Source organism: Petromyzon marinus, chromosome 30 (assembly GCF_048934315.1).
Source record: "Petromyzon marinus isolate PM22_M1 ecotype Great Lakes invasive population chromosome 30, UKy_Petmar_22M1.pri1.0, whole genome shotgun sequence".
NCBI lineage: Eukaryota > Metazoa > Chordata > Hyperoartia > Petromyzontiformes > Petromyzontidae > Petromyzon > Petromyzon marinus.
In genome coordinates, this window is record NC_133696.1 from 5,919,732 (window position 1) to 5,938,990 (window position 19,259).

The window sequence follows — 19,259 nt, forward strand, 5'->3', positions numbered from 1 at the left end:
CCAAGGTCGGGGTGGAGCGGTGGCGTAGTGGGTAATGCCCTGCGCAATGTAGCTGGGACATGACATGATAGTTCGATTCTCGGCTACGGCTAACATCAGTGGCGAGTGATCTCAACCCATCCTGCTCGCCCCCGCCCCCAACCTTCAATGACCAGTGTGGTGAGGTATGGTCAATTAAAGCCAGCCCATAGCCGATATGACGTGGAAGAGGCCTTCAAGTCTCAGTTCTCACTTGAAGAATAAAGGCTATATCTATCCGTCTGTTAATGATTACCCATCCAGGTGACTTTTGCATTTGAAATGTATCATGGTCTCTTAGCTTCTCAGCCGGTTAAATAAAATAAACGTGGAACTGCAGATTTTCTTTTTTCAAACAATTTTACCGTTGGTATCTATTTCAAATCAGCGGCCCATTGTGCCCAACGACTTTGCCACCCAGCAGTATACACGGAATGGGTTACATCACACTCCATCCGCAGGTCGCGTGTGGATATTTCCCACCTCTTCCAAAACGTTCGGCCAACGTGAAAGAGTAGACCAAACAACCACGGAGAGGGGATTTATATTTAACTGCCAGAGCCCAAATTAAGAGTCACCGTACTGCCTTCTGTAAGGGCGACCTATGTATAATCATATTACTAATGTCACGCAATTTAGTTGAGGATTATTTAAATAATTGTACGGTGGCTAAGTCATTGTTATTGTCCATTATAGAGGTTTTTTTTTGTAAGATCACGTAAATATATAAATGTGTCGTTAAACCCGCCACCACCCGACACAGCCAACTAGTAAGGGTTGTCAAGGAACAGAACGTGGCCAATTCGTCACTAGTACAGCACACCGGTGATTTGGAGAGCCAAGCCACAACATTTACAGTCTGAGTACGACGTTTCGCCAGTAATTACAACTAGCTTCATCAGGTGACAGCCAGAATTGTGGAGAAGTCTAACTGTTTCGTTCCTTATATAGAGGCGTAGATGTGGTGACCACGCTTCTGCGCTCTTGGGTCAACGTACATCGTGCATGCGCATCATGCGGGCCCATTGATCTAGTCCTTGTTGTTGAATGTATGTAGCGATTGGTGAATAATCTTGACGACCCTGACTGAGCGACTGATCTGTAATAAGTCCAATGATGTCTGAGAAGGGCTAAGAGAGCCGAGTGACGGATCTAAATTCTAGTGATGTTCCAGCAGCGCTAGAAAGCTGAGTAATATAAATTATTCGTAATACAGGTTTTTTTGGGTTAGATCGCGTAAATGTGTCGTAACCCTCCACCACCCGACACAGCCAATTAGTAAGGGATTTGTCACGTAAACAAAACGCCAAATAATTATTACTTCAGCCCACCGGTGTATTGGAGAGTAAATCGACAACATTTACAATTTGAGTAGTACGACGTTTTGCTGATATTCACATCCTTGATCATCGGGCGATTTGCCATAATATAAATTCGAACAATGATAGAGACCTGGACTTTAACACAAAACATAGTCCAGTTTATATAGCTGATAGAAGCTTTTAATCCAGCAGCAGATTTATGATGGCTAACAATTAATCTCGGGACCCATTTTACACAAAACACCTTTGTGTATGCGCGTGTCAAAGTGCGTAAGACAGCTGTCACCCTCGCAAGAGAAGCATTATATTATTATCTCAGTGGGTCCACCACACCTGGTTTCAGTGAATCTTCTAACAGAAAGGTACGCACTCGTGATTCATCCATCTTTGCTCCCGATCACGTGGGGATTGTTTGACCATACTTCACCACTCCGGTCGGTGTCGATTTGGTGTGGACAAAGGTGGAGAGGTGTTGCACGGGAGATATCGATTAAGATATCACTTGTCAATGACAGTGTCAGCTATCCGTGGCCGAGAATCATCGGGTTCGTAACGCAGTGTGCCAACCGTTGCGCCACCGCTCCTTCGCCACACACACACACACAAAGATCCCCCGTGTAGCCTTAACAGACTGTTGGGGCAAGTGCTGTTAGTAGCACACGAGGGCATGGGTGGGTTGCCAGCACCACGCCCGGCCGTCTTTGTCTCACCCAGTGGCGACGTTTACACACCCACACTACCAGCTACTCACTTGAGGCCGAGTCGACCTAGGACCTAGGGGAGGTGACCCAGGACCGGTTCAGATAATCGAACTCTGGGCGCCGGGTTCTTAGTGCTAACCGCTGCGCCACCGCTCCCCCTACACAAAGACAAAGCTCCCCCGTGTAGCCCTAACAGACTGTTGGGGCAAGTGCTGTTAGCGTGATGCAACCCTATGAAGGCCGGCACTGTGGCACACGAGGGCATGGGTGGCCAGCTACGATACATACATACACACATACACACACACACCCACGTACACTGTTGTATATCGTTCATGCCAATCCACTGCTGGATGAAGGTCCTTCCCCACGGCGTGTCGCTTCTTCACAGCCGCAGGAATAAACGCAACCCCGATGTTTTCACACGCTAAACACGCGTTCTCGAGTGATAAGGCTGGCACGGAGACCCCCTGCATCTGGTTCGGATATTCGCCACTGATGTTAGCCGTGGCGGAGAACGGAACCGAGCGTTCGGAGCGAGGTGTAAACCACTACACAATCACACACACAATCACACACACAATCACACACACCTACACACACACAATCACACACACAATCACACACAATCACACACCTACACACGTATACATGTATACAATACATACACACAACTATACACACAAACTAGCACACAATCACAATCACACACACAATCACACACCTACACACGTATACAATACACACACACACAACTATACACACAGACTAGCACACAATCACAATAAACACACACCTACACACGTATACAATACACACAACTATACACACAAACTAGCACACAATCACAAGTACATACACAATCACACACATAAACACACACCTTACACACGTATACAATACATACACACATAACGACTATACACAAACTAGCACACAATCACAAGTGCATACACAATCACAATAAACACACACCTACACACGTATACAATACATACACACACAACGACTATACACACAGACTAGCACACAATCACAAGTACATACACAATCACACACATAAACACACACCTACACACGTATACAATACATACACACACACAACGACTATACACACAGACTAGCACACAATCACAAGTACATACACAATCACACACATAAACACACACCTACACATGTATACAATACACACACACAACTATACACACAAACTAGCACACAATCACAAGTACATACACAATCACATACATAAACACACACCTACACACGTATACAATACATACACACACAACGACTATACACACAGACTAGCACACAATCACAAGTACATACACAATCACACACATAAACACACACCTACACATGTATACAATACACACACAACTATACACACAAACTAGCACACAATCACAAGTACATACACAATCACATACATAAACACACACCTACACACGTATACAATACATACACACACAACGACTATACACACAAACTAGCACACAATCACAAGTACATACACAATCACACACATAAACACACACCTACACACGTATACAATACATACACACAAACTAGCACACAATCACAAGTACATACACAATCACACACACAATCACACACCTACACACGTATAAAATACACACACAACTATACACAAGTACATACACAATCACACACATAAACACACACCTACACACGTATGCAATATACACACACACACACAACTATACACACAAACTAGCACACAATCACAAGTACATACACAATCACACACGTAAACACACCTGCACACGTATACAATACATAAACACACAACGACTATACACACAAACTAGCACACAATCACAAGTACATACACAATCACACACGTAAACACACACGTATACAATACATACACACACATAACGACTATACACACAAACTAGCACACAATCACAAGTACATACACAATCACACACATAAACACACCTACACACGTATACAATACATACACACAACTATACACACAAACTAGCACACAATCACAAGTACATACACAATCACACGTAAACACACACCTTACACACGTATACAATACATACACACATAACGACTATACACAAACTAGCACACAATCACAAGTACATACACAATCACACACATAAACACACCTACACACGTATACAATACATACACACAACGACTATACACACAAACTAGCACACAATCACAAGTACATACACAATCACACACATAAACACACACCTACACACGTATACAATACATACACACACGACTATACACACAAACTAGCACACAATCACAAGTACATACACAATCACATACACAATCACACACGTACATAAACACACACACACCTACACAATACATACACACGACTATACACACAAACTAGCACACAATCACACACACACATAAACACACTTACACGCATACAATACATACACACGACAATAAACACAAACTAGCACACAATCACAAGTACATACACAATCACACACACACGTATACAATACACACACGTGCACACATAACCACATGTATAGGACAACACAAAGACAAGTATACACAACTACGAGTTCGATTCACGCTCACGGCCAACACCAGTGACAATTATCTGAACCGGTCCTGGGCCACTCCTAGGTCGACTCAGCCTCAAAATGAGTACCTGGTGCGGGGCGTAGTAAACATCGCCACTGGGGGAGACAAAGGCGGCCGGGCGTGGGGCTGGCCACCCACGTGTGCCACCGTGCCGACCTTCATGGGTCCTACCTGCTAACAGCACTTGCCCCCAACAGTCTCTGAAGGCTATACGGGGGATATTTGTTTTATGTTTGTGTGTATACGATCACACAAGCACACGTACATACACTACACACACGTATACATGTATGTGTGTGCATGTTTGTGTGTACGAACATATACTGACACAACCACACACTGTATATGCGTTTGAATGTGCGTATGTGTATATGAACACACGTACTAACCACAGCTACACACAAAGTATATGTGTCCGTGACTTTGTGCGTACGTTTGTGTAAATGTACACAATTGCACACGTGCGCGCACACACACACGTGTAACGTCAAATATAGTGTTTAAAAAAAACTTAACAGGTACAACTGTTTGACTTTTTTAAAATATATATTGAGAAGAAAGCCAAACTCTCTGAGATTCCCCATTTTTATTTAAACGATGCAAAAATAAAGAAGATAAATGTCTTTATTATTATTTCCACACGTACAGTAACAGTGCGCGTTACACAACAGCACCGGCTCAAGGTCGATTTAACTACCACGCGGTTTTAAAGACGTTAAATAAAGTTTTTTAAAAAATATTTTTGCGTATTATATGTTATTATAAACGCAGGTACGAGCACGAATGATATTGTGCGTGTGTGTAAAATGTGGGTACCTAACAAAAAAACGCGAATGTTATTATAATACAAATACATGTACGTGAACACAAGCCATACACACATATATACACAGCACATTAAAATCTATACATACTGTCTATACACATACAAAACACTTATAATAAGACGCGTTGTACACAGGCACATCCATAAGCACACACACACAAAGACATACACCGATATATTATACATTTACACACAAACGTACACACCCACACATATACACACCCACACATCTTATACAAATACACGCATACATTATACACAAACGTACGCGAATACAAAAAAATACATTCACAGACCGTTCACAAAGACACAAACATCCACACACACTCGTAGACACAACGTATACACAATCACAAGCATCTCTGAAGTCACCACGGCGCTTGTGCCAGGCTAGGTGCACCCAATGTTCGCTGGCACACACGTGGACAAAGCAGCTCCCACACAGGCTTGTTGAAGGCCAAACAGTGCGGTGTGGCACGAGACCATTCGTTTAGGGCTGAGCGGACCTAGGGGAGGCCCAGAACCGGTTCGGATTATCGTCACCGGTAGTTGGGAGTCGAACTCGGGTGGCCGGGTTCGAAGCGCAGTGCCTTCACCTTCTGTCGCCACACGTGTACACGCAAAGACAAAGCTCCCCCGTATAGCCTTTAACATAACTGTTAGGGCAAGTGTTGTTTGCGAGCACCTATGAAGGCCGGTACGGTACACGAGGGGGTGGGTGGCCAGAACCACGTGTACACACAAACACAACTGCACATACACACGTCCACACAACTGCACACACACACGTGTCCACACAACTACACACACACATGTCCACACAACTGCACATACACACGTCCACACAACTACACGCACGTCCACACAACTACACACACACATGTCCACACAACTGCACTCACACACATGTCCACACAACTGCACATACACACGTCCACACAACTACACACACGTGTCCACACAACTACACACACGTCCACACAACTACACACACACATGTCCACACAACTACACACACACACATGTCCACACAACTACACATACACACGTCCACACAACTACACACACGTGTCCACACAACTACACACACACATGTCCACACAACTGCACATACACATGTCCACACAACTGCACACACACACATGTCCACACACACAGGTATACACAACTGCACCCCCCCCTCACACACAACTGCACGCACGTCCACACAACTGCACAAACACACAGGTCCACACAGCTGCACGAACATTCACACAACTGCACACACACAGGTCTACACTGCTGTACACAGCTGCACACACACATGTTCACACAACTGCACACACACGCACAGGCCTACACTGCTTCACAAACACGTCTACACGGCTGCACATCCACTTACGCAACTGCACACACACAGGTCTACACAACTGCACACACACACAGGTCCACACAACTGCACACACACAGGTCTACACAACTACACACACACAGGTCTACACGGCTGCACACACACACGTCTACACAACTGCACACACAGGTCTACACAACTGCACACACACAGGTCTACACAACTGCACACACAGGTCTACACAATTACACACACAGGTCCACACAACTACACACACACATGTCCACACAACTACACACACACAGGTCTACACAACTGCACACACACACACGTCTACACAACTACACACAATGTCCACACAACTGCACACACACACACACGTCTACACAACTACACACACAGGTCCACACAACTACACACACACATGTCCACACAACTACACACACACATGTCCACACAACTACACACACACAGGTCTACACAACTACACACACACATGTCCACACAACTGCACACACACACACATGTCCACACAACTGCACACACACACACATGTCTACACAACTACACACACAGGTCTACACAACTGCACCGCACACTCAGTCTTGCGGGCACATATAAAAGCCCCCCCCCCCCATGGCCGTGGTGGTAGCCGTGGCAGGCGTGCTGGGGCAAGTGGTGGGCGCCTCTCGCGCTGCTGCTGCACGTGGGGAGGAGGAGGACGAGGTGGGGGGTGGGGACGACGAGGACGAGGTGGGGAGGAGGAGGACGAGGTGGTTGGGTTGGGGGGGGGAGCAACAAACAAAAACATGCCCTGGCCGCCGTCGGTGCCGATGTTTGCAGACACCGTACCCCCCAGGTACGTTTTGAACTTTATTTTACACACACACACAAGGGCTGTTTTGGGTGGGTTGGGGAGGTAAGTTAATGTTATCGAGTATTTTACTAAGGGCCAACAAACCTCTGCTTGTACGCGTGGAGGCCCCTATAACACCCACCCACCCCCCGCGCCTTTTAGGGGGCTTGCCAAGGTAAACGGAGCATACTTCACCTCGCTGGTCGGCAGTGCGAGGCCAAAATACAAAATAAGGACCGTGTTGTGGAAATCTCCCACACTCGTGCCCGGTTTGTTTTAAAGTTGCGCGTTATATAAGAACGCGTGTGATGTTTTTTAGTCGTAAGCGCGGTGATCCATATATAGATATCCCAATGATTTATATTAAGCCTCGTTTCAACAGGTGAGTTAATAGCGACGATGCCCCCCCAACCACCCCATGTATTAACAGAGCGTTTAAAGTATTCAGTGAGATGTATCAAGCTCGGTGGGCAGACGCGTGAAAGAGGCTTTGAAAGTGCAATGCGAACGTCGCGATTCGTCTCTTTTTATCATCTTTGCGGGGTGTCTATAAATGGATCGCCCAGCCTTGGCGACTTGAGGGACGACGTTCCACGTGCGAGACGAGTGGAGATGGAGCGGCGAAGTGAGATCGTGTGCCGAGTTGCTACTGGGTGGATTTGTTAACGTAGCGAGCCCGTGCTTTGTGTGGAAGCCCTTCATCCAGCAGTGGATCGACCACGGCTCATACATTGTCTGGCACCCGATTCACGCGGTGTCTGCGCTGCGTGGGGAGCCGTCTGAGTCCAACAGCAGCGACGATTATCCGAACTTGGCATGGGCTTCCACTAGGTATGTTCAGCCTCAAGCGAGTACCCGGTGTGGATGCGTGTAAACATCGCCACTGGAGAGACAAAGGCGGCCGGGCGCCGGTGTTGGCCACCCCCACCCCACCACCTCGTGTGCCGCTAACAGCACCTTGCCTCCAAAGTCTGCGAAGGTTACACGGGCCACCTTTGTATCGGTGTTGGTGGTGTGGTGGTGTGACGGTGGTGTGGTGGTGGTGACGGTGGTGTGGTGGTGGCGGCGGCGTGGTGGTGGCGTGGTGGTGGAACGGTGGTGTGGTGGTGGAACGGTGGTGTGGTGGTTGCGGTGGTGTGGTGGTGGTGACGGCGATGTGGTGGTGTTGTGGTGGTGTGGCGGTGGTGTTCCGCAGTTGTTGAGAAGCCGCCGCGCTACGAAGTTGGCAAAGTCCGAGTTCGATTCCCGGCCACGGCTGCGGCGATGACTAAACCGGTGCCCCCCTTCTGTACGTGCTCGCAATGAGCGGTTGGTTACGTACGGTGCGAAAGAAGTTCTACATCCATGACAATGGGTGGGTGCTGCGTCTTATCAGAGCTGGGGAGACAAAGGCGGCCGGGCGTGGTGCCAGCAACAGCTGTCGAGTACAATGCGTGCGTTTGTATCATCAGCCAGAGGGGGGGTATGTGTCGTCATTCTCCTGTAGGTGTGTAAGTACATGTGTCCTGTAGATATATTATGTACGGATAAGACAATTAAAATACATCAATAATTGAATAATATACGATGTAATGCGGCATGTTGTAATAATTGCATGTAGCGGAATACAATTGCAATGTTATTGCGTTGCACTTATGTTAGATTGGACTGTATATTTTACCTACTAAATTGTAAAACAAAACATCCACGCAATATTCGTAAAATATTTAAGTTCCCATGATAAAAAGATAATTGTTAATTCGTTATCACCTGGTTAATTAAAGTACACCACAAATGTAAATAACTACATTGTGGGTTTTATGTATTTACATTGTCAATTGTATTATAGAGTACTGTACATTAAAATTGTATGATACTGTAAATGATAATTTATGTACAACACTGCGCATATAATATATACATTTCGCACATACATTTACAATAATAAATAATCTAATGTACATGTTACTCGATTATTAATAGTGACTATTTTTGGCAGACTTGGTACCTAAGTGTAAGTATATTTTTGTGACGTTGCAGGTCTAGAGCGCTGAAATGACACATTAAATATACAACGTTCTAATGTAACAAATGTTTTTGTTTAATCAATTGCAGTATTTATAGAATAGACCGTTAACCCGAGCGACCGATATAAAATTCTCATCCATGTTCTAACAAGGGTTTAGATTTCAGAACAATTTTAGCGAACATACACAAAGTGTATAATGTTGGTTACGAATAAACAATTCTAGATTTAAAGCTTTCGTGACTGCTAGGATCCATACTCTTTGGCTCTATTGGGTAAAGTCACGTAGGTGAAAATAAAATAACAAAAAATCACGACGTTTCGGCCACAACACAAGCGGCCTTCATCAGGTGAAAGGACGAGACTTTACCCAATAGAACCAAAGACTACGAATAAACAATTTATTTCATACATTATTATTAAGGCGATAGTTTTTTTGGGGGGGGGGGGTTGCCTGTAAGGCTTTGTTTGCACGTTCAATTTGCCACGTGCGTTTTGAGCGGCGATGTTGGGAGTGACATTTGCGGTAACAACCCAAAATAAACATACAAAAAGCAGAAATTATAAATGTACGACGGGCTGGTTAGCTTAGGGTTTCTTCACTCGTAAGGGACGACCCCTCGATGTGTATCACAAATCCCCTATAATCGGTGCACCAAGTAATTCGCCGACTGTGGAGTGCGACTCTGAAGCCGATAGAAAGCAGCTTTATAAGACGTTAGAACTTCGAGAGCCCCTCCAAAACAATATCTATTACAAGTGTCACTGTATCCGTAGTACGTTTTTAGTCGTTAGTAAATTAGTTATTACATTCGTTTGTATGAATTGTTCAGTGACAATTGGTATTAAATTGCTGCTGTTATATTATGTAACAAATGAATGATGTTAATGCGACGCACGTGCACGCACGCGCGTCGAATTACCCATCAATTAAGTACGTTACTTTATTTAAAAGTAAAAAAGTGGTTTATTTAACTTACATAGTTGTAGGGGCGATGTTATATTACACATTAAACCCGCATGTTTACATTAATTGTACACCTAAAACGTCATACAATAGCGCATATAAATGCATACCAAGTAATACATATTTCAGATACATTTATACAAGTATACAGCCGCACATTAACAGTAATAAGCAGTATCATCGAACACAATTAAAAGGGTAGTCTGGCAAGTTGACACGCTTCGACTCAAGTTATTCAGTTGATATGAAGATATTTTCCCAAACAAAAATTAAAGGCGTAAGTATGAATTTATTAAACATTTTAACCCCTACAACAATTAACCAGTTAACGTGTACACGTGTTTGTCTCATGTGAATGGACACACCACGCGCGTGTGTAAATGCCACCGTACAACATGCTTATTATAATTATCATAACTCGCACGTGAACATTAACATTTCACGGACAATTCGTCAAAGCTGCGAGCAGTCTTATCTCGTTTATCTCCACGTGCTTGGCGAATAACAAAGTGCCGCTCTATCTCGGATCACGATGTGGCGCGTTAAACGAATCAAAATGTGGAACCAATCTCGCGTCCACGCGCCGGACACGCGAGCGGTGGCGCAGTGGTTAGCGCACCAGGCTCGACACACAACACGTGGGGCTCGCGATGCCCGCTCGCACACCACAGCCAACATGGGGGGGTGGTGGTGACCCATTATCGGCAACCCATTATCGGCAACCCGGCTTCTCTGGGTCTTCCCTCGGTCGACTCGCCACGAGGGAGACAACGGCGGACGGGCGTGGTGTTGCTCACCCAGCCACCCACCACCCTCGTGGTGGCCACCCAGCCACCCACCACCCTTCTTCGTGTTCCGTGCCAGCCTTAAGTAGGCGCTGTGCTTACTCGCTTAACGGCACTTGCCTCGACAGTCTGCTAAGGCTACACGGGGGATCTTTGTGTTTCGGGGGGAGCGGTGGCGCAGTGGTTAGCCCACCGGGATAACTAATTCCCGCTCACGGCCAACAATTCGGCGACGATTATTATCGATCGTTGCCGGGCCATTCCCGAAGGTTTGGTTGGTCGCTATAACGGCACTTGCCCCAAAAGTCGTGTTCTTTTAAGGCTTTTAGATAACGGGGTTTGTTATCTTAATTTATCGGACAGTATATTTTCGCCGTGGATAACTTGGGCGAAAAGGTGCCCAATATCGGTATGCAGTTTGGTACTCTTCACGTTACGGTCGTAGTAATAGCCTGGGGAAACGACGTGTATTCATTAAAGCACTGAAGCCTACATACAAAGTAGTGAATCTGAATTACGTATTAATAACAATTCTAGATTTAAAGCTTTCGTGACTGCTAGGATCCATACTCTTTGGTGCTATTGGGTAAAGTCACGTAGGTGAAAATAAAATAACAAAAAATCACGACGTTTCGGCCACAACGCAATGGTGAATGCCGCTTGTGTTGTAGCCGAAACGTCGTGATTTTTTTGTTATTTTATTTTCACATACGTGACTTTACCCAATAGAACCAAAGAGTATGTATTAATAACAGCCTATCTCTTTACACAGCCACTGTTGGATGATCGTCTCCGTCATACTGTCGGGTTAATACGATGCAGCGCAATGATTGCTTATATATAACTTGCTTTTTTTGCCCGTCCGAGGACGGGTGTATGTATATTGCAGTAAATCTGACATTCAATAGAAACATTTTTCGGCTCATGATTTTTAATGAGGGGGGGGGGGTTTCTCCATGGGTTGTGACGTCATCCCCTCATGGTTATTGGGGAGGGGTGCGGCATGTGGAGTGACGTCACCCCCTCATGGTTATTGTGGAGGGGTGCGGCACGTGGAGTGATGTCACCCGCTAATGGTTATTGGGGAGGGGTGCGGCATGTGGAGTGACGTCACCCCCTCATGGTTATTGTGGAGGGGTGCGGCACGTGGAGTGATGTCACCCGCTCATGATTATTAATGAGGGGAGGGGTGTGGCATGTGGAGTGCGCGACCTTGTGCGTTCGTGGAAATTTCCACGCGGGCATGAATATTAATGAGGGGGGGGGTCTCTTTTGCACTGACGTCACGCACGGATGCAGCACTGTGCTGCGTAGATTTATTTTTTACCGTCACTTTCTGCAAAGAAACGTCATTTGAAGCGACTTTGCGTAATTAATTATTTAATTCAGCTCGACCTTCCTCTCTGCGTTAGTGTAAAAATCCACCAACTCATGAATATTAATGAGTGACGTCCCGCGGGGGGGGCGGGCCTCGTGGAGTGACGTCACGTGCGGGACGGACAGACATTTCTTGGTGATTATAGTGGGTAGCGAAGTAACGTCCGTACATGTGTATGTTATACACCGTATATACTGTAGATATACAGACAAAGGACCCCCAGACTGCTTGGGCAAGTGTTGTTAGCCAGCACCTTCGGCACACGAAAGGAGGGTTTGGTGGCCAGCAACCACGCCCGGCCACCTTTGTCTCCCCCAGTGCTCGTGTTGTACACACCGCCAGAAGGTAACTCATTTAAGGCGGAGTCGACCTAGGGGTGGCCCAGAACTGCGTTCAAGATAATGGCCACTTGATGTTTGTCGTGAGCTGGAATCGAACTCTGGTCCGACTGGTTTGTAGCTTGGGTGCGTTAACCACAACACACACTTGGACTCTTTATCATATATCTTGTATTGTAGCAGTCAGTGACACACGCCTTTAAATACAAAAGTAATAATTTGGGGTAGGGTGGGGGGCTAATATCTGTGTTAATTGTAGTGGAAATCTCGTTGCCTAATTACAAGCGTTTGCATTCCAACATTGTCACATTCTCATCACCAATGGGTTTGTGCAGTAATTATGAAATTATTGTTGGCGGTCTCTTACCTAGTGTGGTAATCTAAGAACGATATACAATAATGTACGTTCATTTTGTTCTATGATGTATAGTTTTTATAGTTTGCTAAAATAGTCAAAGCGATTAACTTATAGGTTTACTGTATACAGTATACACGTGTCAAAAAAACCCTTTATTTTTTTTATAAAGTTACGTAACATTGCTACATCACGCATTCGTATCCATGTGTATAGCATTTGTAATCGAGACTGCCAAAGTATATAAATGATAATATATTTATAAGTATGCGACGAGATAGCGGCAAATCGGAGAGGCCTTAATCCAGCGGTAGATTGACCATGGCTGATGATTAAACATGTTTACCGGACACTACAAAAGACACCGTTTAGTAAAATATAATCCTGACAATGTGATATTATATTGTTTAATAAAAAAATGCCCAGCCCCGTTGGAAATCAATCAACCCACTGGATGGAAAGAGGCCTCCGCCCTCACCCCCCCCTAGACCACGTGGGTTGTTTTGACCATACTTCACCACTCTGGTCAGCGATGAGGGAGTTGGGGAATTTAAAAAAAAGATGTGGCGGGCGGATGGGTGGTAAGACCGCGTGATCGTGGTCAGGAATCGAACTTGTGGGTCCCTTGTAGCGCAGTGCTTGGAACCATTGACTGCTCATGGGGGGGTGTTGGTGACGGCGGTGGAGCGGTGGCGCAGTGGTTAGCGCACTTGGCTGTGAACCCGGAGAGCCGAGTTCGATTCCCGGTTTGCGGCTAATCACGTCGAGAGATGAATCAACTGCTGACGAGCGTGGTGAAGTATGGTCAAAAGAACCGACACGGCACGCAAGGGCCTTCATCCAGCAGTGGATAAACGGAGATTTGTAAACTGTTTTTTTTCTGATTTAAAGCTTTCGTGACTGCAGGGATTCATATTCTTGGTTCTTTCGGTAAAGTCACGTAGAAGGGAAACAATAAAATAATAAAAATGTGAGGATTTTATTATTTTATTATCGAACTTGTGGGTGCCTTGTATAAAAAATAAAATCCTCACATTTTTATTATTTTATTGTTTCCCTTCTACGTGACTTTAATGAAAGAACCAAGAATGTTTTCGATTTAAAGTTTTCGTGACTGCAATGATTCATCTTCTTTGGTTCTTTCGGTAAAGTCACGTAGAATGAGAATAAAATAATAAATTGATCAAATAAAATAACACAATAATATTCTCACGACGTTTCGGCCACAACACAAGCGGCCTTCATCAGGTGAAGGGACGAGACTGTCTGGTAGGACAGCGCTGTCCGAAACGTCGTGAGAATATTGTGTTATTTTATTTTATCAATTTATTATTTTATTCTCATTCTACGTGACTTTACCGAAAGAACCAAAGAAGATGAACCAAGAATGTGTTTTTTTCCTATTACATTATTTTTTAAAAGTGTCTTCTCTATACACTCGTATTGAAATAGATGAATAATACTGTATATGCTTTCGGATTAAAAAAAGATATAACGTTTCGCAATCCGTATTGACTCTGGATAATCCACTGCTGGATGAGTGCATCCTCCCCCACGCTGTGTTGGCTTCGTTTGGGGGGGGGGTTACTTGACCATACTTCACCACGCCAGTCTTCGGTGCGGTTTGGTGAAGACGTGTCGCAGTGCACTACGACAAAAACACGTAATAATAATATTGAGAGCATCTTTGGATTTCGATTGCACTTTTGAGTTTGTGAGCAAATTGTTATACAGGTACTGTACATTGATGGCGAGTAATGAAATAGGTTTTTTAACGAAATTAGAATACAGACGGGTAAACATTGTTTTTTGCCGACTAACACATGTTATATAATAAAGACGTGTGTTTGTCACCAATTGTAAACAATTTGCGTTGGACGTCATTCCAATCTCCCCCACCCCCCCCGAATCTTCCTTGAGGTTGACAGCCGCAGATCTGCGCCAATTTATGATGAGACGGGAATGTTGCTATTGTATGTATTTACTTTACATATTTATTCTTAATTGTATTATTATCGTCGTCATTACCAGCCATGGTCAATCCACTGCTGGATGAAGCCTCCATGTCGACACGATCTCGCGATGCAAAAAGAACCCCGGTTTATTTTACTTGTGTACTATATATTATATTTTATTGAATTCACAGATGGATATTGTCGATCTACAAATGAATTGTTAAGTTGCCATATATCGATAATGTAATTGGCGGCATAGCACTGATGTGTGTGCTTTGTAACGCAGGCTAAAGTATTACCTACAGTACTCTTACATTATTTAGTATGAGCTGTAGTGTGCGCGTGTTTGTGTATTACATAACATACACTGTAGTGTACGTGTGCATTGCGTATTGTACTAAAAGTTTGTATTTTACATTATATACACTAGTATATGTGCACTTTAGTGGACGTATGTTTGTGCGTTACGTAACATGCACTGTAGCATACGTATGCGTTAGTATATTCCATAACGTACGCTATTGTGTAGGTATTGCATACGTATTGCATACTTACACAATAGCACGGTTTAAATGTTGTGTATTACATAACACAAATGTTACCGTCGTGTATGTATATTGCATACTTACACCGCAGTGTACTGTGCATGTGTTTTGTACTGTATATTACGTAACAGAGACAAAGATCCCCCGTGTAGCCTTAACAGACTGGCGGGGAAAGTGCTGTTAGCGAGTAGCAACCCTATGAAGGCCGGCACTGTGGCACACGAGGGCATGGGTGGGTGGCCAGCACCACGCCCGGCCGTCTTTGTCTCACCCAGTGGCGACGTTTACACACCCACACTACCAGCTACTCACTTGAGGCCGAGTCGACCTAGGGGAGGTGGCCCAGGTACACCGGCTCAGATAAATCGCCACCGGTGTTGGCCGCGAGCGGGAATCGAACTCTGTGCGCCGGGTTCGTAGCGCAGCGCTGCTAACCGCTGCGCCACCGCTCCCCCACGCGCGTTACATAACACTGCAATAATATTCCCTGTACACGAGCGTAGCGGTGGCGTGTCGTGCCGGCCTTCTAGCTCACAGCACTTGCCCCAACAGTCCGTTCACCCTATACGTGGGGTGTAGTGGTGGTGGTGATCTTTGTATTTTGTTGTGCATGCTCGCACTGCAGGGGGTAAGAGGTGTGTGTGTGAATGTCACGGTACAACCGCGCCTGAGTGTGTGCCCTGGCGATTGACTTCTGGCTTCACGCCAGTCGTAAGGAGACTCCGCTAGGGGGCGCCGTAGTGAGCCCCCCCTCCCATCATCCCAGTCCACATTTCTTTAAGAGGGGGGGCACTTGACTCGGATGTCTCGACAGGCGGAGGTGGCAGCTGCCCCCACACTTGACCCCACCACCGCTACCACGAACCACCACTACCACCGCCACTACTACCGCTACCACCACTACCATCGATACCACCACCACCGCTACCACCAACCACCACTACCACCGCCACTACTACCGCTACCACCACTACCATCGATACCACCACTACCACCACCACTACTATCACTACCACCACTACCACCACTACCGCTACCACCACCATTACCATCGCTACCACTACCGCTACCATCGCTACCACTACCGCTACCACCAACTACCACTACTACCGCTACCACCAACCACCACTACTACCGCTACCACCACTACCATCGATACCACCACTACTATCGCTACCACTACCACCACCACTACTACCGCTACCACCACTACCATCGCTACCACTACCATCGCTACCACCACCACTACCATCGATACCACCACCACTACCATCGCTACCGCTACCACTACCACCGCTACCACTACCGCTACCACCACTACCATCGATACCACCACTACCATCGCTACCACTACCGCTACCACCACCGCTACCACCACTACCACCGCTACCACCACCACTACCATCGCTGTGTTTTTATTTATTAATAAACGCCGGGAGGAGTGATTCCTTAGAGAAACCTGCACGATGGTGGCAGCTGCCGCGCCCTGAGATCGAACCCGGCAATGTCACTCTGCTGACCATAGCAATACATTAGCGTTCTATGGCTCTACACATGCATGTGATTTGTATTTAATATGCATTTAAAGTCGTGTACAGGGTATATTGCATACATATGCTGCTATCGTGGACATCTTATTTGTACCGTAATTGGTGTTTTGTACGCATATATAACTAATAATAGTGTACAGGTTTTGTATACATCACCTAATCACCTGTACATGTATTTGTAATGTGTTTTTTTAAGCCATTTGCAGTCGTGTGTGTTGTAATGTAGAGCTGCTTTAGTGTATGCACTTGTATTTGCAATTCCAATGTTGTACGTATATAAACGTATTTGTACTTTTATTTAAGATGCTTATAATAGTGTTGTGTATGTGATTGTATCATCGTGTGTGTACATGGCATTTTATATTTGCATATACTATCTGTGTTTTTGCATATAACTACACATATACGCTGTAGAATAATACGTAGTACAATTTAAATATCCGTGTAACTATTACATATTTATTACACTCGTCGTATTTATTATTTGAATTAGTAGTACAATTGCAACCACAATTTTCCACGATACCGTTACAGTTAACACACTTTTAACAATTGCATCGCCTTTGCTAATGCCATATAACGTAACCTACAATTTAACTGCATTATTAAATTCACGAAAGCAATTCATAATTAACGTGTTGACGTAATAACAATGAACGTTACGATAATATTAATATTGCACTGTACATTAAACTCGTTTATACTGTAATATGCATGTAGCCATGGATGCATTTGTGGTCACACAGAAAGTTGTAAAAGATGAACACGCTTGCAATCTTTGATAATATAAACAAAGCCTTTATCAAGAAATCCTTCTTGTATTTGAAATAACCATTATAAATGTATTCCTTTAATAATGTATGGCTAATTATTGAGCGTTTCATTGACGAGTGTGTTGGAATTAAGTGGCATTGGACATACGAATTTGCTATATTGTATTTGACATTCACATCACATCACTACTGTGTTAATGTGCGCATTCTCATGCTGAACATTTGCAAATACAGTGGAGTTATCACTGCGGTTCATGACATCTGAATATGATACTCAATTACATTCGTTAGATGTTCGAGTATTGCGAAACATCTGACCCGGTTTTACTTGTTTAATGTTAAACATTAACACACATTTGTTATGTAACGGTTGATGCAACACCTCGTGCATTTCTGTATGCGGATTATGAACACGTTAAAACGTTCAATCGGAATTCTAGAATACCTGTACAGTGTATAAAAGCTTCCGATGTTACAATGAAATAAATACCTTCACAATGCACAACACAGTAGTGATAGTTTGTACAATGAGTACGCACTTAAATAAAATACACGTTTTTAAAGACAACTTAATTAGCTTCAGCAGTACACTGCACTTTATTTTCAATACAGCTAACTGTACGCTTAGTGCATGCTAATTAAACGCACAGCATAGTCTGGTTAATTATGGTTAAATATTTCCCCATTAAGTGGAAGGCAGTGGACGTTAAACGTGCATGCAACTTGTCCACTCAACGAAGTGTCCTTGAGATTTTTAAATATGAACTGAAGCGTAATTACTTCTGAGCACATCGTCTTGAATATCATTATTATTTGTGACAGAAACGTACGCTTGGTGGCATTTATACGCGTGTTGCACATGCTGTACGTGCATGCACGGCTCGTATTCACAAAGCTGAACACACAAACACAAAAAGGACACTTTTTAGCCTCGGTAATAATGACAAAAGAAAC

The 19,259-nt window shown here is 44.6% G+C and overlaps 1 protein-coding gene and 1 long non-coding RNA gene across 6 annotated transcripts in view; one reads left to right on the forward strand and one right to left on the reverse strand.

Annotated features, from left to right (window-relative positions):
• Nucleotides 1-19,259, reverse strand: part of LOC142929374 (uncharacterized) — a 73,355-nt gene that overhangs the window by 31,513 nt on the left and 22,583 nt on the right. The window lies entirely within an intron of this gene.
• Nucleotides 7,149-19,259, forward strand: part of LOC142929373 (uncharacterized) — an 85,588-nt gene continuing 73,477 nt past the window's right edge. For all 5 annotated transcript variants that reach the window (XM_076070653.1, XM_076070654.1, XM_076070656.1 and 2 more), the window contains exon 1: nt 7,149-7,657. In XM_076070653.1, coding sequence (XP_075926768.1) covers nt 7,149-7,657 — 509 coding nt within the window. The remainder of the gene's footprint in view (nt 7,658-19,259) is intronic.